The 26,530-nt window shown below is 31.3% G+C and overlaps 1 protein-coding gene across 1 annotated transcript; it reads right to left on the bottom strand.

The window, feature by feature from the left end:
- Positions 1 to 517: 517 nt before the first annotated feature.
- Positions 518 to 25,965, bottom strand: LOC143053919 (signal transducing adapter molecule 2-like). The gene is made up of 16 exons (XM_076226720.1): positions 25,827 to 25,965; positions 20,581 to 20,665; positions 16,411 to 16,486; positions 15,679 to 15,777; positions 13,800 to 13,885; positions 11,870 to 11,936; positions 10,937 to 11,012; positions 9,668 to 9,798; positions 8,275 to 8,360; positions 7,346 to 7,440; positions 6,634 to 6,719; positions 5,722 to 5,812; positions 4,781 to 4,835; positions 3,549 to 3,714; positions 1,444 to 1,625; positions 518 to 877 (listed from the first exon to the last, which is right to left on the bottom strand). Exons 1-16 carry the CDS (start codon positions 25,867 to 25,869, stop codon positions 697 to 699), a joined length of 1,605 nt encoding a protein of 534 aa, XP_076082835.1. The 5' UTR covers positions 25,870 to 25,965; the 3' UTR covers positions 518 to 696.
- Between the last annotated feature and the right edge of the window lie 565 nt (positions 25,966 to 26,530).

The following is a 26,530-nucleotide window of genomic DNA, read 5'->3' as shown; positions in this document are numbered from 1 at the left end:
TCCTGCATGCTAAGCTACTGTTAACATGGTTAATACTGTCATTCCCACCTTTAATAAATTAAAATTCAGTTTTCAAGACAATTTAGGAATGGTTAATTACAAAGAACGCTAGAAATGGTCAGTCAAATTATCAATTTGAATAATTGCAATGTCCTTTGAAAAATTGAATTATCCTGAAAATATAGGTATAACATGTATAAGCTAGCTTTTATGATTTTGTATATAACTTCATCATTGACTATTATTTCTGTAATTGAACTTATTTCTCACATAATAAAATGCAACAATTTTTGCAAATTAAGCAACATCAAATAAAGAACTAAGATTCTTTTATTCAACACACATCTTTACCAAATACAGAGATTATTAAGTCATAAGTTGACAATTTTGTCCAAAAATCTACTATCTCCTTAGTGTTATTCAATAATTTTTTGCCATATATAGTCTCATCTGAATTGAAGTCAGACAACCCAAAATAGTTTTAAAATGCCAGTAATGGTCTATTTTGATAAAGTTTTATTTACATTTTTTAAGTTACTTCATATATTTTTATTAACTGTGGTTCATTTACTATCTTTTCACTTTATTGCAAAATGCTTGCACTCACAAAAGTTCAACTCTTCATTTTTCTATTTATAGAAACACCCACTCAAGTTTTTAAAAATAATCAATTATTTTCTGTTTACAAATATTTTGTTATAACAATGGTTGTTGCTGAGGCTGGTAAAACTGTTGCTGTACTGGGTGAACACTATAATTGTTTTGTAACACAGGCTGTGATTGGATGTTATTCTGTGGAGGATTATGGGATTGAACACTAGGGACATCTGGTCGAACAGGTGGCTGGCTATACATTTGCTGTGGGTCTGTTGCATTACTGAAATAGTAAACAGTTTATTTATTTTGTATGTCTTCTGATATAAGTTCATTTATATGATATCCAGTTAAGTGTGACATCCAGTTTTACTGAACTAGTAAAAAATGTTGTTAACTGAAGTACTGGTGCATGATTTTCTCACTATGTGGAAGACCCATTGGTGGCCTTGGCCTGTGTTCTGCTTTTTGGTTGGATTATTGTTTCTTTGACACATTCACCATTTCCATTCTCAATTTGATATTACATAATTTTTAATCGTTCTTGTAAATAATAGTAATGTTCATTTAGTTTTGTTTTATAACTCAACATGAAACATATTCATACAACACAGTAAACCTATTTTTTTCGTTGACACTTTATTTTTCCCTTACTATTCAACCTTACAACAATTAATTTCAAAATTTTCTTATTTTCTGAATGCATTCATGTAAAGGAATTTAAAGACTTACATTCTTGCAGAAATTTATATCGTTTATTTTCTTCTTGCAAAAATAAAAACTTTGTGAAAAATTTGATTGCACTTTTCATAAGTTATATCACTGTAAAATAAATTAAGATAACTTTACCTTGAGTAATTCTGTGAGTTGGGTACCTGACCTACATAATTTTGTGCAGGCTGTGGCATCTGTGGCACTGGGCCTTGAACTTGGGTTGTCATCTGTGGCATTTGACCTTGACTTGGCACTGTCATTTGCCCTCCAACTTGTGCATTTATTTGAGGAATGAATTGAGGTTGACCATTATACATCTGAAAATGAAGTAATTTGTAAAATAAAATAAAAATATTTAAGATTCTAAAAGAACCTGACTGTATTTAGATGTTTATAAAAATATATATGACAACTCTTATTTTTTATTCTATTCGCATAATTATTGCTAACAATTGAATATTTTACTTATGATTATTGAAAATTATGAATTTATCTTTTAAAGATTGTTTTGTTTTGGTGTTTAATCTAAGGTGCCAAATATTATAAATTCAGAAATTTTTGCCTGCATTTATTATTACGATTTTAGACTAAAATGGGATTTTTCAGAAAATTCCTGTCTGATTTATATAAAAGATTTCAAAATGCCAGTTTTAAGTATAGCGATTAGAAATCTGTCACATTTTCACAATAAAAATAACATTGCAATTATTTCTGAATTTACAGTAAGCAAAACATGACACAGCCAAAATATCAGATTTTAAGAACAAAGTTTTAACCTTGAATTGCAGCAAATACTTTTCAAAGATTTTTTGTCCTGCATATATCTTTTTGAAGAATATTTTCTTTTGATGTGTTCAAATTGGTAATTTAAACTTATAGGTGCCAAATAAACCAAACTGTGAAAACAAACAAATATATCAAATTAATGAAACAAAATGTTAATATCTCAAAATGCAGGTATGCATGTTAAAGAAGTTTTATACAGTATTTTTGAAGAAACAAGAATGTGTCCCCAGTACACGGATGCCCCATCCACACTATCATTTTCTATGTTCAGTGGACTGTAAAAATCAGGGAAATCTCTAATTTGGCATTTATGTTAGAAATATCATATCATAGGGAACATGTGTACTAAGTTTCAAGTTAAGTGGACTTCAACTTCATCAAAAATTACCTCCACCAACAACTTTAACCTAGAGCAGGACAGACAGACGGACAGACCAGAAAACATAGTGCCCATAAATGGGGCATAAAAAACTGTCTTAAATGTTATATTATTCCTTAAAATAAGAGGCTGTCACATCGACAGCAAACCGGATTTATTAACATTTATTTGTGTCCTGTTAATATCACAAGAACCATAACTGGTGAACGGTGAAAGTGAAAATCGTCAATATCAAATTTGACATCCATTTTGTCATCAGTATCAACATATTAAAATTTGAAAAGCTTAGGTTGAATGGTTCATGAGTAAATGCAACAACATGAATGGAAATGCCATTTTTCGATCTTTCAAGAACCATAACTGATGAACGGTAAAAGTCAAAATTGACATTATTGAACTTGACCTCCATTTTGTCATCAGTAACAACATATTAAAATTTGAAAAGCTTAGGTTGAATGGTTCATGAGTAAATGCAACAACATGAATGGAAATGCCATTTTTCGATCTTTCAAGAACCATAACTGATGAACGGTAAAAGTCAAAATTGACATTATTGAACTTGACCTCCATTTTGTCATCAGTAACAACATATTAAAAATTGAAAAGCTTTGGTTGAACAGTTCATGAGTAAATGCACAGACACGACTGGAAAAGCCATTTTTCAATCTTTCAAGAACCATAACTCCTCAACAGTAAAAGTCAAAATCGTCATTATTCAACTTGACCTCCATTTTGTCATCAGTAACAACATATTTAAATTTGGGAAGCTTTGGTTGAACAGTTCATGCGTAAATGAACGGACACGACTGGAAATGCCATTTTTCAATCTTTCAAGAACCATAACTCCTGATCGGTACAAGTCAAAATCGTCATAATTGAACTCGACCTACATTTTGTTGTCAGTAATTTTAAAAGCTTTAGTTGAACGGTTCATGAGTAAATGCACGGACAACATTTGGTTGCCGCTCGCCCGACCGACCGCCTGACTGCCCGCCGTACATCCCCAAATCAATAACCAACTTTTTTGTCACAAAAATCCGGTTAATAATCTAAATTATCATACTATTCCACTTACTTGACTAGAAAAATCTTGAGGGGGTGGCATCTGCATGGGTAGAGAATAAGGTCCAGTTGACATGCCACCTTTAATATATGGTGTTGGAGTCTCCTTCATCAAATTGTGATACATCTGCAAGGACTCCATTATCTTGGTATTAAGTTCACACAAACCAGCATATTTTCTGTAAATTGATAAAAAAAAAATGACTTTTAATCATAAATAAATATATCCAATTTTTTATTTAAACCCAGAAAGATGTACATGGACTGTTGATAAATGGATTGATTGGTGTTTAACATCACATTCATCACAGCGCTATTGTGCTATTTTGTTGCTGTCAGTTCTTCATATTGGAGCAGTGGCGGATCCGGGAAAGGGGGGGTTTCGGGGGTTGGAACCCCCAATTTTTTTTGGATGATCAATGCATTTGAATGGGGACATGTAGTTGGAACCCCCCTTTGTCCTGGGTTAGGACCCCACCCCCTTTTTAAATGACTGGATCTGCCCCTGTGGAGGAAGCTGAAGCAAACTATTAATCTTTGGTACAAAAATTAACAATCCAAGTCCATTAAGATTGAAGTCTGGGCCACTACCACTTGTAGAATTCGAAATCTTAACCTTAGTATTGACAGGCTGGTGATACAGTAGTTTACCAACTTTGACCACTTGACCACCATGACTTATGGAAAATTAATTATTTGAATTGATGCTTTTCTGAATCGTTTGATATTCTGACCAATGCAATGCGGCTTAAGTGGTTTTTTGTTTTATTTTTTTCTAACAATTGTGTGAGAAAATATGCTTTATTAAAAGTTTTAGAATAAAATTAGAATGATTAATTCAATAAAAAATTGAAAAAAATCTTCACATTCACTAGTTGTTCAAACAAAGAGGTTAAAAGTTTGGCACACTATACCATGTGATTAAGTGAACATATTATTTTTTTTCATAAATTATTTTGTTATAAAATATATATATATAGGCCACTAGTTTTTACGGTTGAATTGTTTCAAATTATTCTTATTTGGATTTTTTATAGCTACCTATACAGTAAGTGTTTTGCTCATTGTTAAAGGCTTAATATATATTATCCTTTAACTGCTTAAATCCAGATCATTTTGATTCTGGCTGTCTCATTAATAGCCAATCATACACCATATCTTTATTTCTTATATTGATCAGAGAACACATGATGCAAAATTTGCCATTAAATATATTCTATATACAGTCTTAACAAAGTCACTTACTTGTCTATTTTCTCTAGTTCACAATCTATTAAAGGTCCCATTGCTTTACACTGTTCTGAAGAAAAAAAAGAAGTGAGATTTGAACATTTAAGGTGGAAGACCTTGGTTCAGGGAGATAACTCTTTAAATCAGTTATGCGTTTGTAAAATCCAAGTTTCATCAATGTTTTTTAAGCATTTACCTGAAACAGATTGGAAATAGTCTATGTATCCTAGAAGCTTAGAATATATTTATGAAAATGGCTGACACAAACGTACTGATGATTTTAAGAGTTACTTCCCTTAACCAAGGTCTACCACCTTAAACCTTTAGTAATAAATGTAGTATACAAGAACTTATGGCTACTCAAATAATTCATAGTGTTCAATATATTTTAGTATTGTTTTTAAAAACACAAACTTTATCCAATGGGATGCTAGCATTCTGTCATTAAAGTTGACTATGCCTTGATTTGATCAGCCAAAATTTTTAAAATGATTTCCTCACACCAACTGCCAGCAACTATCCCATAAAGCATATCTTAAAGTCTAAATATAAACCATTAAGTGACTATTACAAAACATTACTGTAAATTCAGAAATTAATGCGTGCATTTATTATTGCGATTTTTGAAATATTGTACAAAAATGGGAGATTAATTCTTGCGATGTGAGGAAAATCTGCATACAGAAATATGAATCAGGTATAGAATGTGAGTCCGTATTATTGCAATTTTCACTCATTCGCATTTTTGCATTAAAAAAAACCTTGAAATAATTTCTGAATTTACAGTACTTATCAATGTCAGAAATGATGTACATTTAACAGTTGCAATATAACTAAAACTGAAACACTTGCCAAATAAGTAGATAAGTAGATACGTATGACATGAAGATATATATAGCATGATAAATATTCATCCTACAGAGAATATTTAGTTGCTTTACACCAATCTATAATACCTTCTAGCTGTAACATTTCTTGAGAATCTGGTTGAGTTTCTCCTGTAGGATCTGCATTCTGTATCAACTGTAAAACTTTATCTATCTTTTCCTGTTTAATAATATACAAAAGTTGGAAATTAGTCAAACAGAACATTTAGAATGATAAACATTAGCAGTACGACAACTGAATTGATCTATAAATACAAGGATGGAAAGACAAACATATCTTATTTATCATGTTTATTGGAAAAGATTTGAAATGAAGCCTGATTCACATTTCAAAAGAGTAGTATACAAAAATATGTATAATACATTTCACATTTATTTGGTTTTGCCTCTTGAAATAATACTGTAAATTTAAAAATTGTTGCTATGTTTTATTATTATTTCGATGAATACAACAGGGTTATAATTGCAATAATTAAAATTCGCGTTTTGACATTTTAATATGAATAAAACAGGATTTTCCTCAATATCGCAAAAAAAAAAACAAAAAAACAAAAACAATTTAGTCTAAAGCATCAAAATCGCAATAATAAATGCACGCAATAATTGCTGAATTTACAATATATAAAAATCCACATTTCTTATGTCTTTGTGTTAAAGATCATCTTATAATATTATAAGAATTAAAATTTCACAATATTTTTTTCATTTTGTTATCTCCCTTGACTTCAATGGGTTAAAGTATAAATGTACATTCTGTACAAATTGATTTCTGACAATTTTCCAAACAGTTGAAATCATATTAAAACTTAAATAAAACTGTATCTACATTGTAGTATTTTTTGCAAAATTTATTCTATGTAAATTTATTTTTATAATGCATTTCCAATTGGCTTATTCTCAACAAAATTTGAGACTTGCCTTAAATCACCCCTTCAATTATATGAACATTATTCAAGATTATATGAACTCAATTGCAATTACCTCATCAATTTCAACATCTTCTGGAGCAGTTTCTACAGTCTTGACTTGTACCTCTTCATTAAAATGCACTTTCTTCAAATGTTCCGCTGTAAGGATATAATGATGTAAATGATTTACAAAATTCAATCTTTTATAAAGCAGATTGAAAAATTAATTTTCCATTGTGTTCAAACTTTCATGTATGAATCTTGGCTTATATTTCTGTATCTTCATACTTATTAATGACTTACTAAAAATGACACAAAAAAGTTTTTCATTTCCCCCTGAAAGAGCGGCAACAGATCTGCTTAAAAAGGTGACCATTTGATTCAAGAAAACCTGATGAGACAGGATGGTAAATTTTGTCACAAAACAAAACTTTAATTTTCAATTGATAAAATATTTGTCAAAGTCTTTTTAAGTCTTATTAGGAATATTTCATTACGATGTATGAGAGAGGGTTGGAAGTAAAATTTAATTAATGAATGTGGGTCTTTTTTCAGGATGCGTCTATTACCATTATACAAAATTATCTACATAAATGGTTCTTGGTTGTAGGGATATTTTGAAAGTTCCTTCCTACCCTTCTTTATACAATTTTATGGAATAGCCCATAATGAAAATTTAAGTGTGATCTGTAGAGATTTTTTAATGAATTACATTAGCACTTAATTGACTGTTTTGATATTTGATTAAGGATTCAATATCGGAAATGGTTTAAATAAATACTTACGTTCCTCTGGTTCAACAGTAAGATCTGCTGTGGCAAAGTTTGCAGGAAACAATCCTTCTCCCCGGTGGTTAAAACCCTTCCACCAGTTAGGGTCACTGAAACAGAAATATTATCAATTAAATACAACTTTATATATATGGAGATACTTGTGTGTATTGTACGTTGTATGCAAGTGTGTATTTTACAATGTGCATTTTGTATGCCGGTGTGGATTGTAAACAGGTGTGTTTTGTAAGCAGATGTGTATTGTACAGTCACTCTGAAGGATGTCATGCATGATCATCTTACAATAATTACATTAGATGTATGTTTCATGGTAATACTTTATTCTGATTGGCTAACTGCACATCACGTGTTATTCCTTAAGCAATTGCATTACTCAATAAAACTTTTCATTCATGATAATACGTGGTCCAACAATAAAGTGCACAGGTGAATTAAATAAAAAAAAAATTGGTGTTTTCATGATCATAGCTACAAAATGTAATTATAAGTATTGAATGCTTCTTTTTGTGACTTCATAGGGTTGTAAAAGCTTTCGCGCTTCATACAAAATGTACTTCGGTCAACGCTTTTACACCCCAATGAAGTTACAAAAAGAAGCATTCAATTCTTAAATGTTTACTGATGTTTGATTCCAGTCAATAACTAATTTTAATGTGACCAAATGACATTAAAATATTATGAAAATCTTTTAATATCCCATGTAAACTTGTATTACTTTACATCTAACTTTCATGACAGAAATTTCAGTAGCTTATAAATTTATTTTTGCAATTTAAGAGGGGTATATACAGGACTTTATTTCAAGTCTGAAACACTTTTCCTCAACTCAAGAACAGTTGAGACTGTTTTTTTATTGACCAAAAATATACATTTAAGTTCAATGGTTAAAGGAATAATTGTGTATGTTATATTTTTCTCCTTACCTGTCATCGACTACACTTATAAGCTCTCCTGCTTTGAAGGTTAACTCATTGTCTTCTGCAGCTTCAAAGTCATACAGAGCTTTCACCTAAAAGTGGAAATGCAATTTTTTAAGATGAAAAATTTACTGTTTTCTGATGATTTTGTCTAGCATATAAAATGAATATTAACAAGAATGTGTCCATAGTATACGGATGCCCCACTCGCATTATCATTTTCTATGTTCAGTGGACTGTGAAATTTGGATAAAAAATTTAATTTGGCATTTTAATTAGAAAGATCAAAAACTTTAACCTGAAACTTGCACTATCATTTTCTATGTTCAGTGGACCATGAAACTGGGGTCAAAAGTCTAATTTGGCAATTAAATTAGAAAGATCATATCATATGGAAAATGTGTACTAAGTTTGAAGTTGATTGGACTTCAACTTTATCAAAAACTACCTTGACCAAAAACTTTAACCTGAACGAACGAACGAATGGAAGGACGGACGGATGCAGACCAGAAAACATTATGCCCCTCTACTATCGTAGGTGGGGCATACAAATTTGTTTATATCATACTGTATAGCTGGTTAATTTAGCAGGGTGTAAATTTTTGCTTATTTTGGCGGATAGAACAAAATACCTTAGATAAATTCCGTCAATTTAAAAGTGTTCATGCAAAGGTAATGATAAAAGTTTTGAAACCACCAAAATATTTCATATACCTCATTTAATGAAAATCTTGGAAGTTTTACACCTACGAAAACAACCTGCTAAACAGTAATTTGTATTAATTATTCTGCTCTTCACTGGCAAAGCAATTATCAAATTAAGCTTTTCTTTTTCTGTATAAACAAGAATGTGTCCATAGTACATGAACGCCTCATCCGCACTATCATTTTCTATGTTCAGTGGACTGTGAAACTGGGGTAAAAACTCTTAATTTGGCATTACAATTAGAAAGATCATATCATAGGGAACATATGTACTAAGTTTCAAGTTGATTGGACTTCGACTTCATCAAAAACTACCTCGACCAAAAACTTTAACCTGAAGCGGGACAAACAGATGGACAAACGAAAGAATGGACCCAAAGACCAGAAAACATAATGCTCATAAATGGGGCATAAAAACATAATAAAAAAGTTACTTTTTTCCCCAAAATTGCACTGATTATAACTTGATTTTACTTCTTTAAACTACTCTAGCTTGACCGAGTACCAGAATGTCTTACCACAGACTGAGAAAAGGTGACATGTGGAAAATTATGTATTCCCGAAGTCAAAAGTTGGAAACATGAACATCTTCTATTAAATATCCATGTTTTATCTATCTACATTACAATGCAATTCTAAAACTAATGAATCATGTATTACAACAGGGCTGCTGTATAATCAACTGTTTCCTTACTTTTCTAAGTTCCTTTGGTTTACTGCTAGAAGCATAGACATCAGTTGAAGGGTAACCAGTCATTCCTGTGGGATACAGACTTTGGGTTTTCACCTGTGACCTTTGATTGTCTTGTAAAGATAACTGGATAGCTAAAAAATAAAGCAAGACAGTTTATTTCTACACTTAACAAAATGGACTGAGAGCTTACTTATAATATACCAGCTTAGATATGACAGACAGGAGGAGTAATTTTTAAAGAACTGAAACCATATCACAGGATAACCAGATGAAGTTTGATGTCATTTATGTCATTAACCAGTTTGCATTGTAACATATTTTGTAAATGTTATAATGTAAAGCAACTTATTTTAGCAGATTCTTTATTTCACGTTTAACCCTTTCAAGTCCTCTCGTGGCAATTAAATACCGTCAATTTCAAATTTATTTGATGTAATTAAATAAAGAAAGATCCTAGCTTTACATATTCATGACAACATTAGTACCATATTTTTTCCCTTGAAAATTAGTTGTTAAACGGTCTGTTTAAGGTGGTACCCAACACTTTAACTAAAATTAATTTGGCTCGTTTAATTTTCATAAAAATTTGACAAAGTATTTACTTTGACCCTTTGATAAAAATATATTAAAATTTCCAAAAATTTGAACCAACCGTTTTATCAGAAAAATTACACTGGTTATATAGAATTTTGACAAACACTTATTTTGATCATTGAGAAGCTTAATATTCCCTTTACAACACAATGTAATTAAAACGTTTAGCTGATTTTACAGATTATCTCCCACCTTAAATTTTTATATTTTTATTTAACATGTTTAAGTCTCAAAGTAAATACTTTGACAAAATTTTATGAAAATTAAACGAGCCAAATTAATTGTAGTGAAAGAGTTGGGTACCACCTTAAGAGATTTTCAACTGTCAAAACAATAAGATCAAAACTACACCTCTATACAACTGTTTCGGTTTAAGTAAAATACCATCTTTTAATTTAATCTTGAGTGAAAACGAACTTTCAGCAAAATTTTCAGTAGAATTTAAGACAAATTTATGTATTCAGGTATTTAAAAAAAAAATATTAAGATTTAAATTTTCTTCCTCAGTGTTTTCATTCTTTTAATATGTTAAAAAAATTTCAAGTTAATCTAAAAAAAAAAAGAAGACATTTACTACCAGCAAAACAATTTTAAATTGTTACATAAAACTATACATTTTTTGGTGCAATGCTGTATTTTTTACATGATGAAGTAACACAAAGTATATAAACAAACCTTTAGCGAGGTCATCTTCTTCTTCACGACTCTGTACCACATTAGGATCTGCACTAAGTACCACAGTTTTCTTTGGCTGAAAAATCATAAATTCTGTGTTAGTTCATGTGATTTTTTTCATAAAGTAAACACAAAGTTCTTTTGAAAACAATAGTGGATAAAAGCTGTGTTAAAAAGATCCAATTGATCGAACTAAATAAGAATCATATTGTCAATGCTTCTTTTTATATTCAATGAATTTGATTCTCTCGATGAAAACCTGCTTCATAATACATGTAAATGTACCTGTTTTTTTAAAAAGCTATAATCAGGTTGTATGAAAATCAAAGATGGTTAATCGATTTTATCAATGAACTCAACTGAAGAGTTGTTATTTGGGTTCTTTAACTTGCATAGAGCCTGTTACCATGGTTACTGTTGTCACATTTGATGATATGACAATCGAATAATGTCTTACTGTTACAAATTTCGACTTGGATGGAGAGTTGTCTCATTGGCACTCATACCACATTTCTTTTACATTTGTGATTTCAGGGCATTTTGAAACTTGTCTTTGCGTTATGGGATTTTCTAATTGTTGAAGGCCATACCATGACCTAAAGTTGTTAATTTCTGTGTCATTTAGACTCTTGTGGAGAGTTGTATCATTGGCAATTATACCCCATCATCTTTTTTATAATCAGGCCAAATAAAATAACAAGTGTGTTTCCTATTACATCTTAGAAAATAAAAGGGTAGGAAGGTAGGGATATTGTATCATTTTACAAATTTTAGTTTATGGGAGAGAAATTCCGACTTAAACAGTGCTTATTGAATAAAATTACCCAAAAAACTTTAAGGTAGGCTATTTCTATGCTTAAAATATAAAGTAGGTAGGGAAATAAGAAACACACATATTATTTATTTGGCCTCATCAATTAAATAAAAACTTACTGTAGCATCAGGGTCTGAAAAATCAGCACCTTCTTTCTTCAAACTATCATAAAATGATGGTACCAAGCTGAAAAAAAACAAAGAATGTGCATTCATTATATATGCATGTGCATTACATCTCATGCATATTTATTTTTTCTACCTACCCACTGTGTACAGTCTACTCTTGTGCACTTGAATTCATAATCTCGCATTTTGTAAAATTGTGGAATACAAAAATTATATAACTGATTTTTGAATAGTTTTGAATCTTCTATTATTTTTTTCGATGAAAGAAACAAAATGGTATGTGAACTCCAAAGGAAGTCAGAGGGAAACTATCTGAACTTTTGACTACTCAGCGTACACTCCCACGTTGAACAGGTAAAAATAACAAAAATGCAGGAACTTCAGTGTGTACTTTTAAAACACAAATATGCTGTTGTATATGAATGAATATATTTCAGTGCAGAAGCAAACATAATGCTATAGCAAAATAACATAATATATAATTACAATAATGAGAGTAAACAAACTGAGTATGATGTAATTATCAAGGTGATAAAATATATTTAGTAATGAAAACTTCAGAAAAGACTGATTAATAAGACATGTTTGATAAGGCAAAAACATCCAATATGTAGCACCTAAAAATGATGATCTGTTGTTCAACTTGCGATAATCTATACTGGACAACTGGTTAGAAACAAAACAAAAAATATCCAGATCAATTTTCTCTGTGTTATGAAAAAAACTGTCAAGATCTGAGAATGTTTTTAACAAAAATGAATTTCTTAACTGTATTTACAACGCTTACTAAATAAAACATAGGTTTTAAACAAGTAAGTAGGTTGAGAAGGATAATGTAACAATATCTTCCTCAGACAAGATAGATAGTTATTACAATTTCAAAATTGACAATGCTTTTTTTTCTCATGAGTTTGAAACTTTACCAGGGTTCTCACTAGGAATTTTTCATGGTGAGTCCTGGGACTCATCACTTTTAGAAATGGTGAGTCCCAATAGATTTTGACGAGTATAGATCAGTTCAGGATGGATGTAATTTTTTGTGTCATAATATAATGAAATATGACGAAATACAATTTAAACGATGCATGTTGGATTGGCAGTTTTTATTACCAGTATATCAATAACAAGAGTGCACACACTGAAATGTCTCGCCTTCTTTACTAATCATTGATATTATGTTGATAGTCCTAAGTATAAAGCTTTATTAAAAACTGTCACATAAACTTAACATTAACCAAGATAACTAAACAAAGACCAATGAACCATGAAAATGAGGTCAAGGACAGATGAACCATGCCAGGCAGACATGTACAGCTAACAATGCTTCCATACAACAAATATAGTTGACCTATTACTTATAGTTTAAGAAAAATAGACCAAAACACAAAAACTTAACACTGAGCAATGAACCGTGAAATTGAGGTCGAGGTCAAATTAAACCTGCGCGACTGACATATAGATCATAAAATATTTCCATACACCAAATATAGTTGAGCTATGGCATATAGTATTAGATAAAAAGACCAAAACTCAAAAACTTGACTTTGACCACTCAACCATGAAAATGAGGTCAAGGACATTTGACATGTGACTGACGGAAACTTCGTAACATGAGGCATCTATATACAAAGTATGAAGCATCCAGGTCTTCCACCTTCTAAAATATAAAGCTTTTAAAAAGTTAGCTAACGCCGCCGTCGCCGCCGTATCACTATGGATGATCCCTATGTCGAGCTTTCTGCAACAAAAGTTTACTTTACAAACTTTAAAAACTTCATAAATAAAATACTCAGTAGTATTTGCATTACGACCCCTTACAAAGCACTGACCAAGTCTACTGTTCAGTTCAAGTTCGCGCAATGTCAAGACATAGCATGTGGTCAAAGTATATTACTTTCACAATCAGTTTTCAATAACTTACTTTAAAGATGGATCATCTTTGAATTCTTTCATCTCTGTCCATTTCTTCACCATGTACTTCAGTCTTTGGGCAACTTTTGGATGTGCCTATTAAATCAATGTCAAATAATCAATTAATGTATATAAGCAAAGTATCAAAAAATTAAACAATGCTTGAGACAGATTCATCAAACATATATGGTACGCTGTGATGGTACTAATAAATGTTATCTAGCGATGAGTGTCTACTGTTTATTTACATCACTGTGAAATAGCTTCTGTCTGTTAAATTTTTACATTCTGTGTATAATGTTTGTTTCAATACGAAATGTTTAAAATATTGCTGATGTAAACCTTTGACTTTTCAATAAACTCTGATTAGAAAAATATATAAGTATTTCTGCGAATTTTTCAATGGTAATTGTTGGGAAAAGCTTGAAAACAAAGACTGAACACTTTTTATACAATATGTGACCATGAAATCTGTATAGTTTTTGTTAATCAGTTATAGGTAATTTGTAGACTTCAGTTGGAAGGCTGTCATACTGATGTTCAACACTTTTGTCTTTATGGCTTTGCTGGGTATCAGATTTGAAGGTTTCATTTTCTTTGTAAAGATATTAAATTAGGAAGTTCACAAAACTAAAGTTGCTGCAGATTCATGCAAGTTTAACTTTAACAAATTTTTATGCTGTTTTCATATTTTATGAATACTTTATCTATATGACTCCCCACAGTTTTGATTTTCAGCAATCCTGTTGGTTATTACATATATATAAATCAGTGAGACTTACAGTGAAATCAGTATATAAAGTTTATATTGTTTGTTAATGCCTAACATCATAAACATAGATATAAACAGATGTGGTATGATTCCCAATGAGACAACTCTCCACAATAGACCAAATGACACAGAAATTAACAACTATAGGTCACTGTACTGCCTTCAACAATGAGTGAAGCCCATACTGCATATCCAGTTTACTCACCTTTTGTCCAATCAAAGTTCTAGCTTCAGAGTAGTTCAGAAGTTTACTTACTTTTTGTCCAAACAAAGTTCTAGCTTCAGAAGTTTACTTTCTTTTTGTCCAATCAATGTTCTAGCTTCAGAAGTTTACTTACCTTTTGTCCAATCAAACTTCTAGCTTCAGAAGTTTACTTACCTTTTGTCCAATCAATGTTCTAGCTTCAGAAGTTTACTTACCTTTTGTTCAATCAAAGTTCTAGCTTCAGACGTTTACTTACCTTTTGTCCAATCAATGTTCTAGCTTCAGAAGTTTACTTTCTTTTTGTCCAATCAATGTTCTAGCTTCAGAAGTTTACTTAGTTTTTGCCCAATCAATGTTCTAGCTTCAGAAGTTTACTTACCTTTTGTCCAATCAAACTTCTAGCTTCAGAAGTTTACTTACTTTTTGTCCAATCAATGTTCTAGCTTCAGAAGTTTACTTACTTTTTGTCCAATCAATGTTCTGGCTTCAGAAGTTTACTTAATTTTTGTCCAATCAAACTTCGAGCTTCAGAAGTTTACTTAATTTTTGTCCAATCAAACTTCTAGCTTCAGAGGTTTACTTACCTTTTGTCCAATCAATGTTCTAGCTTCAGACGTTTACTTACCTTTTGTCCAATCAATGCTCTAGCTTCAGAAGTTTACTTACCTTTTGTCCAATCAAACTTCTAGCTTCAGAAGTTTACTTACTTTTTGTCCATTCAATGTTCTAGCTTCAGAAGTTTACTTACTTTTTGTCCAATCAATGTTCTAGCTTCAGAAGTTTACTTAATTTGTGTCCAATCAAACTTCTAGCTTCAGAGGTTTACTTACTTTTTGTCCAATCAATGTTCTAGCTTCAGAAGTTTACTTACCTTTTGTCCAATCAAAGTTATAGCTTCAGAAGTTTACTCACCTTTTGTCCAATCAAAGTTCTAGCTTCAGATATAAAGTCTCTAGAAGCTATCTCTAAATGGAATTGTTTCCCACAGTTATTTACACAAGCATCCAATAACTGAAAAAAAATCCAAAAAAATATTATCTTGTTAATCATGTTAATATAGAACTTGTAGAAATAAAAAAGAATATTTTGTTTATTTTTTTAACATGTTTCAGTTGGTACCAAACACCTTCACTTAAATTAATTTGGCTCATTTAATTTTCAGAAAATTGTGACAAAATATTTACTTTGGAACCTTTTACAAAAATATAAAAAATTTCTAAAAACTTGAACCAAACTCTTTAGTGGAAAATTTTCTTTAGACATAAACAGTGGACATAAAGCAGTTTGACTAACACCAATTTTAATCATTGAGAAGCTTAATGTTTCTTTAACTATAGATAGAACATGATTTAAACGTTCAGCCGATTTTTAAAGAGTTACCTCCCTGTAGAATTATGTACAACATTGTACAACCTTAAATAATCAATTTCACTCAAAATTAATGAAGTTATTTTTCTATTCATTTTACATGCTGAGGTGTCCTTTTTTAAATCATAAAACTGCCATTTTCATATCCTTGCTAGAAGGCTGTTAATTAATTTCATAAATTATTTGTTTATACAAAGGATTACCAACAGCTACAACATGTACAAGTTCTCCAAATAATTTGGAACTATACAATAAATATATATTTTTTAAACTTACTGTGAGAGCTTGCATTGATACAAATGGAACTTTATGGTTCATTCTCTTTACAATGGACCTCAAACAGTCCCTGGGTCTGCAAATATAAAAAGACCTTTTATCCACTCATATTACACTTTTACAAACTCATTTCAAAATTTCAAAATCAGCTATAACCCAAATAAAATTTATTTTCATACCACAGTATGTTTTTTTTCTAGATAGAAGCATCATGATCAAGAAATTTGACATTTTTATCATATTGTTTATTGAACAGGCTATTATTTGAACTTGGAATTATCTTTAATCATGTTAATTATGGAATTGCATAATTTCTTGTGCTTGAAATTTTTAATAAATCCCTTTTTTATTTGGTATTGTAATCATGATAATGTTTTGAGCGGTTCACAACACTTTCCATAAAATGCATTTTGAATAGATACTGTTGTGCGCAGCACAGTTCATTCTATTGAAAATATCCTATCTTCTTTGTAATAGAAAGTGTTTTGCGCAGCACAGAACATTAAAGTACAGAATAAACATGGAATTTATTAAAAATTTTAAACACAAGAAATTATGCAAATTCCATAACTAAAAATAATTCCAAGTTCAAATAATAGCCTGTTAATAGTTAAATTTTCAAAAAAATATAAAAAAATAAAAATTGAAATACAGTAATTACCATGATTACTTGAATCAATGATTTTCCTGTAAAAAAAAAACTATAATTTATAAGTTAAGTTTCAAAAACTATTTTTACTTTGAGATACCATTAACCTGCACTTTCTGTATACAATGGTATAATATCACACTTAGTCACAGGCTATTAAGACAATAGCAAGTTAGTATCCACCTTCAAGTCTTGAAATGTATCAAATGAGTGTCTGGAAATTTTTGGTGTTTTGGAGGACAATACACTTGTTATTGTTCTCATTATGACATAGCCAGTAAATAATCATGCAAATGTATAATATGTTTGAAGATGCATACATGATATATACAGTACCCTTCAAGAGGACCAACTCTCCCACACCCTACACCGAGGAAAATGTCGGAGCCACTCCGAAAAACTCCGATATTCCTCCCAAAATGTTGGGAGGAATTTGGGAGTAATCTCTCCCAAAATCAGGTAAATGTTTATTGTGATAACGAGCTCACTCTCTACACCGAGGAATTAATTGCCCTTATCCTACTTTGATATCTACCGGCACAAGACTGAATGGGTAATTGGATTACCTGACAGGTAAAGGTTGAAGTAATAAAGAATTATATTTCCGGTCTACTGTATCAGTTTAAGTGTCAAACAGGTGTATAATTTTAAATGTCTTCTATTCTTATTAAATTTAATTTGTGGTAATAAAAACTAAAGTCAAATTATTTTCGTATTTTTTGTTAGCCCATCTAAAAATATCTTAACCTTAATGTACTTGCTTTTTAAAAAAAAAACGATTATAAAATATAGTGGAATATGTGAAAAACCAAATATTCTACTTCAAAGTTAGTCTTTATTTAAAAATTATATGTCTAAAAGTTTTGAATATGCAAGTAAAAAGGAAAATTTATTCACCATTCATTAGGCATAATAATAGCCCCGTAATAATTGTGTAAATCTACGGCCGTTTTTTTTTACGATTATCTAATTGCTGGAATGAATAAAAGATTTAAAAGCAAAATGTTGTTGTTAATTCTTTCAATTGTATATAAGTTTAATAGAAAAATAAAAACTACTTAATTTTGACCTCGATGTCTTCACCAGTAAATTAATAGTTTATTTACGAAATGAACATACTTGTGTAAAAATAACCGGAAACTTTCGCTAAATTAATCTGAGCAGTTGAAAGAAAATTATAAAATTACGTGTCTGAAAATTTATATCTTTGTATAATATTTATTTTCGCACAATGAATGTAAATTTGTGTATTTTAAACAAAAGATTTTAAAAACAATTATTTGCCGTGAGAAGACAATTCCACGATACACATCTCAGTTATCAACAGTTTGGGTTGAACTTGAACTTGACTTACTTAACAATGTTGCTAAAAATAGTTAACATCAATTTTATCAAAGCACGAGTTTTTTAAAGGGCGGGAAAAAATATCGCGTACTAGTAAACTCAGGTGACCTTTCTAGACGACCGTGGGAAAGTCCATTCAAGGTTTCTAAAGTTGCAGAACGACATTTTTGTGCAATCGTATTGAGGCTCCGGAAGGTCCTTTTACAATTGATTAATCGGAAAAATATAATTCTTATCCGAATAAACGAGAACACATCTTTAACTATTTGAATGTTAATGTTTTATCTTTCAAAAAGGGAAGTAGCCTGGACATTAGTTATATGTCCATGGTCAATAATATAAATTACGGTTGATGAAATATTGAAATTATGATGGAAATTGTCCGGGTGAATAATTGTATTCAAATGACAACAAGTGAAACTGCGAGCTACTGCTCACTGATGATACCCCCGCCGCAAGTGGATAATATTAATAGTGTAAAAATATGCAAGTGTTCGGTAAACAGGAAGTTGTCGAGTGATGAATCTGAAAACGCATCACACGGTATAGCTGACTTATATAAATCCTGAAACCAAATTTCAGAAATCCTTGAATTGTAGTTCCTGAGAAAAATGTGACGAAAATTTTCAACTTGGCTATCATGTGTAAAATCAGACAAGTGTTCGGTAAACAGGAAGTTGTCAAGTGATGAATCTGAAAACGCATCACACGGTATGGCTGACATATATAAATGTTGATACCAAATTACAGAAAGGGTGGATGTGTAGTTCCTGAGAAAAATGTGACGAAAGTTTCATGGGACGGACTGACTGACGGACTGACTGACTGACGGACGGACGGACTGACAGACAGAGGTAAAACAGTATACCCCCCCTTTTTTAAAGCGGGGGTATAATAATACGATAAAGAACTGCCAATTGTAGGCGTTTGGGAAATTTTGAAAAAATAAAAGGATGACTGATTTAACTGGAATAGAATATTATGATGGGCAATTTTGAGGTTTGATATTAATTAAAGGATTAGTGACCTATCGGATAGCGATAAGCGGATTACTTATCATCACAACTTTTAACATCTTTTGTAAACGTTTACTGATTGAGCGTCATAATCTTGTCAAACGCATGAAGACCGGTAGAATTATAATACTTTAAAGTGAAAATATTTTTACACTTTCCAAATTTAAATGACGAAATTGATATAAATACTTTCGTCAATTTGAAACCCGTTCTGTAAAATGCGAAAATGATGAGCGCTATCAATATAACTTGAAGTTATTTCCTTTGTTCAACAGACTTGTCATTTTACAGTTTCTGTTAGTAATTTAAATTATTCTAGTCTGTATAAATGTATCGAGGTTGTGAAACATAATATTTCACATGGCGCATTTAATTAAGTTTACTTGATGAGCCGATGAATCGTGTTACCGAAAAAACAGCATGATTTTATTAGCCAGTTGATTTTTTAAATAATGAACAATTAATGCGCCGATATTGCTTATTGAATAAGTTATAAAAGATGCCAATTGTGGCAAAATCGTCCTTGTTGAAAGAACGCAATATATGACCTGACGGGATTGTAATAGAAACACAAAATAACAAGTATTTTCTTCATACTTTTTCGTATGTACGTTTTATTTCAAAGATAATGTCAAAGGACAAAAACATATAAGATAATAATAATCTTATTCTCATTGATATTGTCACATCTTTATCTGTCAAAGAAAGGAAAACATTTTCAATTTTTAATACCGTGATTTTAAAGCACACCTGTGCAACCAAGATCGTTTAATGTTCATAGGTAAATTATCTGGGTAATCCGATTATGTTGTCACGCGTCGTTAATTTTTAGTAATTCCGATGGCCAATAAACCAATTAACAGCCACGCGGTGTTGGGAGAGAATCTTTGGAGGATTTTAGGAGTGAAATCCGCGGTACTCGGTGTGATTCCGAGAAACACGGAAATCGGAAAAAAACGAAATCGAATCGATATTTTTGAAGGGTACTGTACATGTATTGTATTTTAAAGTTTATTCTTTTTTTCACTTCAGTAAGTACAAAATTAATGACTGTTTTCTATACGGCTGTGATTGGAGTGTGTGTTTCTGCAGCTACGATGAACATGTTGAGTGACTTCTTATACCTGTAACTGTCCTGTCAATTGACTTATATTTTCTTACCCATTAGTAGTTGTAGACACTTTGTCAATGATGTCCATAATAAGACCCCAGTCCTCTGTCGTATTAAGCTCACTGGTAGCTTTTTCTGAAATTGAAATTGCATTTATTTGTAAAACAGATAAAATACTGACAAAAAAAAATAAAGTACACATGTTGTTTTGTTGTATGTATATTAACCCTATACAGGCTGAGTGCATACAGAAATTAAATTTTTGTAGAAAAAATAAGACTCGATCTAGCTGGTTCTAAAGTTTGCAAAACTGGCGACAAAAATATAGAAGCTGGTGATTTTTCTGGCTCCAACTTTTTGGGAGCCAGAGCAGCCTCTCCATACTGTTTTATCTTTTTAACCCTATCATGCTTATTTATTAAAGAATTCTTATATTAATCTAACCCGAATAATTCAGTCGTTATATTCCGCTCCTCCATTAACGCCTGAATGCATAGACAATGAAAAATCTTCAATCAACCATTCGGAATTAACCTATCTCGATAAAATTGTGCTAATTGCTGATTGGCAGTGATTTTGCTAGCGCTCGTCACTTTCGTAATTTACGAAAGAGTTTTCGCATTGACGAAAGTATTTCAAATCAATTTTGTCACTTAAGGGCATACGATACAGTAGATATCCCTCGTTGATTTTTTCTTAAAATTTTGATAGAAGGTCAATTTCAATGTGTACTTTTCAAATATGCAAAGAAAAAAGTACCTTCATGACTTACTTTTTGAGATAATTTGGTTCGAAATTTGCATATTTGGAAGAAAATCCCTGAAATTTCATAAATTATGACTTTTAAAGAAAGTAACAATACTTTTGAATGAAAAGTCATAACTTAACCGGGTTTTTTGTAAAATATTCCCCTGATCAATGGCATCAACATGCTGAAACAAGTTTAAGGTTAAATCAAATCATCATGTTCCGGATTTAGATTGCTATATCTGAAATAAAGAAATTGAACATATTTTTGCGTCTTTTCGGCAGTGCAGAAAAAATTTGATCGTTGATTTTTTCCTGAAATTTTGGCGGAGTGCTCTTGAAACAGTACTTGATTGATTGCAAAAGAAAAAAATTGGGGTCCATGTGCTTGTTTTTTCAATAAAAGCCATAAACCTTAATTTTTACGACGTCTGTCAGTATGGCGCTAAATTACGTTAAATTTAGTTTTAATCGCAACAACGTCGTGTAAGCATTCCCGCCGTACACGAGTTTGCAGGTGTTTTTCAAAGCGTTGATACTTATCATAAAAATTTATAAGAAGGTAAATCATAAAATGAAAAAAAACATTTGTCCTAAACATTTACGAAACGAAATTTGGACAGGAACCTTTTCATAATAAAAAAAAAAAGACTATAAAAAAGAATTCTAGCAGATTGCTTTGTCAGATGTACGGCAAAATAGAAAATCTGATTGAAATAAAGGTGCATCTCCTTCCGACATTAGTTCTAAATTGCTTCATGAACTGTAAGAGGATAGACAACATTATTGACATCACAAAATGTGAACCAACTATAAATTAAGTGAGGCGATACCTTAAATTGACAACAGTATAACCTTCAACAATGACAAAACCGATACCGTATCGTCAACTTTAGGTTCCGACGTACTTTGATTTTTATTTTATTTTTACATTCAAAAGATAATCATCTTTCAAATTTAAATTATAAGCAGTACTTCTTGTTTTATAAAAAGAGCTATTTTGTGCAATTTAACTCATGCCATTATTGCCTCAATCGACCGAAAATGAAGTTGTAATATAATATTTCATAGGAAGTGCAGCAGCCGGTATAAGAGAATAATATTGAAAGATGTCTTTATCAATAGATAAGTTACATAACCTTTTTTTACGGCGTATACGTATGAATAGTGGCGTACTTGTTTGTCTAGAAGTAGAGCTATATTGAAAACAATTTGTTCGTCTGTCCGATTGTCTAATTATACGACAAGTTTTAACGTGTGTACACTTTCTGATCTGTCTGTCTGCAATTAGTGTAAATTTGCCGATACTTCAATTTTTATCTCTCAATACATTGAAGTACAATAGGGACGTGCTTATACAAATAAGAAGACGTGGTATTATTACAAATGAGGCAAATTTCAATCAGAGACCAAATGGCTTAACGACTATAGGACATCGGACGGCCTTCAACAATGAGTAAAATCCATACCGCATAGTAAGCTATAAAAGGCCCCTATACATGACAAATGCAAATCAACTCAAACGGGAAACTTACGGCCTGATTTAAGTACAAAACAATGAACAAAATACAAATATGATGACCAATACCAAAAAGACACCATTTAATTACAACCCCTTTTAACAGCATGTGAACGTGCGTTTTCTTGTTTTGGTCTATTACATCCAGTTTCATATACAAAAATAATACATCCAATTAAACAAACTAACGTGTGACAATTCTGCATCTATTGGTAATATTTTGCTTAAAATCAAACCAAAAACGACACCAATATTTTTTTTGAATCTTTTTAACGGACTTTTATTGACAGTTTTTCTACATACACATACAATATTATATGTTTTTAAAATATCAATTAAAATCAGCAATTTTTTTTATGTACCAATTTCAAGTCCAGAACAGGATGAGACAATCTCTTTTTTATAATTTTATTTACGAATAGGGGTGTTATACGACCTTGTCCACCAATGAGGGTCTCGCACATGCAGTCGGTTTTGTTATTTCATTGATAGTCTGTTAAATTTGGCCTTACAATGTACAATGACAATTCTCCGTAAAACTTTGAGGCTGCCAAATTCTAAACAAGAGAAAAAAAGACACAAACTTAACTATTTTGATTCTGATATTTTTCAGTTCAAGATAGTATTATGTACTTCGAATTCATTATCAATAAATGAAAATAACTGTTCTCGTCATGAAAAATATTGCACAGCTGTACAACACTCCGTAGTAATGACTTTTGTGTATGGATTTCAACACCAGACCCGATTCGGCCACCCTATAATAATAGATTTTGTTAAATTTTTACTCATGAATCACGGGTTCATACGTTTTCTCATTTCTTTAAGTTTCATTAAAGTGACATTTGGATGTCATACATGTGTAATTAAATATTTGCGGCTGGACGTTAAGTAGCTACCAATACTCATAATTAGCTATTGCAGGTCGTTATGTTCCGAATTGTGTTATTGGGCCGTGCAGTTTTGGCAGTTATTCAGTGCCAGACTAAAAAGCTCCACAATTCTTTTTCCGTCTTTCCATGTCAGTACTCTCTTCCGTGTCTATCACCATTTCATCAATTTCGTCATGCAAAATTGTATTTGATTTATTTTTGTACATCTCAAGTATTTCCTTTAATCTCACTGCTCTTCGGTGGGTTTCTCCGTCTTTTAGAAACGGTATGGCCACTTTTTTAGAAGGTACTTTTTTGAAATTCGCGCAACCAAAATTAATGACGTCAGAGAATATTCCGCGAAATATGACTTATTCTTAAGCGACGTCGCGAAATGTTAACGTTCTTATTAGAAACATCGTGAAATTACAACGTTCTGGTTACCAACGTCGCGAAAACAACACGGACAGTTTTGAAAACGTTATTATCTGCCCCTGCTACTGTATCGTATTCCCTTAAATTTTGAAAATGTAAAAATATGTTCGCATTAAAAGCTATAAATCTACCTGTCTTTATGTTTTTGACAAGTTTATGACCCCCAGGTAATTAACATGTTCGACAGGTGTTACAGGTTGTGATTACAACTAATCCGATTATCGTCATTGGATGGGTCACTTATCCGTTAATTATTAATAAACCTTATAATTGACCATAATAATTATTTCCCCAGGAAAAACAGTCAGTTTGCTTTTTAACAACCAGCAGTAGTATAGTTTCGTCATTTGATCGAAATTGTTACCCCTGGACAGTTTGCTTTTGAATTTCAATATTTCTCAAACAATCACAATTTGAAGTTCGTTTGTCGTAGATTCGTCATTTGAACACATTTTCGTCATAATTGATTTAAATTGCTATAAAAAAAACTTTCGACAATTTCCATTTAAAATATAGAACTTTATTCAAAACGTTCAGAGATGTCTTCACGAGTTAAACAGGTGCTTCCTGTACTGTGTGCTACGCATGCGTAAAAGTATTCCTGTGACTATTTATAGACCCTGATTAAAAACGTAAAATACGAAATCATGTACAATCAATTAAACGAGAGAAACAAGTACATATCTCTTACAAAAGTAATTTAAACCGAAAAATGATAATTTCCTGATGAATGTGCACTTGTTTTGAATTTATCATCCACGTGTCACTTCCCGTTTTTGTTTCATTTTAAAAAAACGAAAGTAGTAAGCGTGATCTATTCTGATTTGTTTACAACCTCCTTTCAGTCGTTATACTTGTTCCAAAAAGGATTTTATACAGTTCCAACTTAATAGAAATGATTTCCAAATATCGATTTAGACGTTTTATAAGGATAATGATTGGGCAGTGATATAATCATTGCAAGTTAATTTCTACTGTGAGTCCTTGTTTAAAAAAAATGAATCCAACTTTTGTTGATCAGGAATGTCCTCTGGAACAAACTGAAGAGAAATTGTGAACTAAGTTTCTACATGCCATGTCAGAATGTTTCATAATAAGGGCTAAAACAGTCAAATCATACAATACTGACTGCCAATCATGCCTAAGTCCTTTAAAATCTGACAAAGTCAAAGACGAAGCTAGTAACATACATCATTGGTCCCTTACAGTTACACCAAAAAAAGGTTGATTTTCATAGCGTGCAAAAGTAACTAAAGCCCTCAAAATCCTAGCTTAAACCCTGCTGATTGGTCACCTATTCTACAGGGCACCAATCAAAATCCAGGATTTATGAAGAGATTTTATCGTGTTAGGAATTCGGGCCCTCACAAGTAGGAGAGGGACTGAATTATTAGGGTTAATACTAATCATGATAGAATTTCTGTTTAATAATATATTAATGACCCTGATGATGACTTGTCATGTACACTATTTATCATGTTTATCATAATATAACTGTAGTTTCAAAATCACTCATGTATTTTTTTAATCGAAAAAAACAATATTTGAATATGAGAATTTCTCTTTAAAACAAGTACAAATATATAGTACACATTTTCAAGAATGAAAAGTCAGCAGGTCAAGTCTCAAGAAAAGACAGGATGTTTATGGACTTTATTCCCTAATGAATTATCGAAAAAAAAAGGTGATTTCAATATTAAAAGCAGGGCTTGTATATCCTCACCGACATCAGGATCAAATGGTGTTGAACTAGCAAATAATGGCATTGTTATGTCGTTTTCTCCGTCGAATTAAATCAATGTCTCAATGTTTTTCTTGTCATCATAATAAACCGGAAATATGATTTTTATTCTTATGCGCATGTGCATGACATCATTGCCAATGTTTTCTTCCGGATAATACTCACGTGTTAATGAGTTTATGACATAGTCAATGAATGTTGCATTGGCGGGAAACTTTAAAATCCGTTTAATAGGATAAGACAATAGGGGATATATGTATTTACTTTAAGTTTTATTTGTCTTTATATACGGAAAATCTTGTATATTTTAATATGTGACTTTGTCATACATGCTAATGAATATGGGCATGACATAAACATCGAAGAGTACTGGACTCTATTTAAAACTCACCTTTTTCAAGCAATAGACCTACACTATGATATCGAGATTTAACTTACCTTGGGTGAATCAACACATCAAGAAGATGATACGTAAAAAAGAACGACTATATAAAGTTGCAAAGAAATACCAAACTAAAGAGCACTGGGTATAAATTCAAGCAATATAGAAAAGCAGTAAAGACAGAACTTGATATATCGCATAAGAAGTATATATTTGATATGTTAGAAACTGTAAGTCCATCAACATCAGAAGCTTCAGCAAACACACAAGACCAATACAGAATAGGGAAAAAGTACTGGAAATA

The sequence above is a fragment of the Mytilus galloprovincialis genome, chromosome 12 (genome assembly GCF_965363235.1).
Source record: "Mytilus galloprovincialis chromosome 12, xbMytGall1.hap1.1, whole genome shotgun sequence".
In the NCBI taxonomy this organism is placed as follows: domain Eukaryota; kingdom Metazoa; phylum Mollusca; class Bivalvia; order Mytilida; family Mytilidae; genus Mytilus; species Mytilus galloprovincialis.
This window is presented reverse-complemented; position numbering and strand designations above follow the sequence as displayed.

Bases quoted from the DNA above. Each gene is read 5' to 3' on its own strand.
- LOC143053919 (XM_076226720.1), bottom strand. From the start codon at position 25,869: ATGCCATTATTTGCTAGTTCAACACCATTTGATCCTGATGTCG. The intron at 20,666-25,826 runs GTGAGGATATAC...TTTCAATTTCAG, and splicing joins ACCATTTGATCCTGATGTCG to AAAAAGCTACCAGTGAGCTT. The intron at 5,813-6,633 runs GTAATTGCAATT...ATTATTAAACAG, and splicing joins AAGATGTTGAAATTGATGAG to GAAAAGATAGATAAAGTTTT.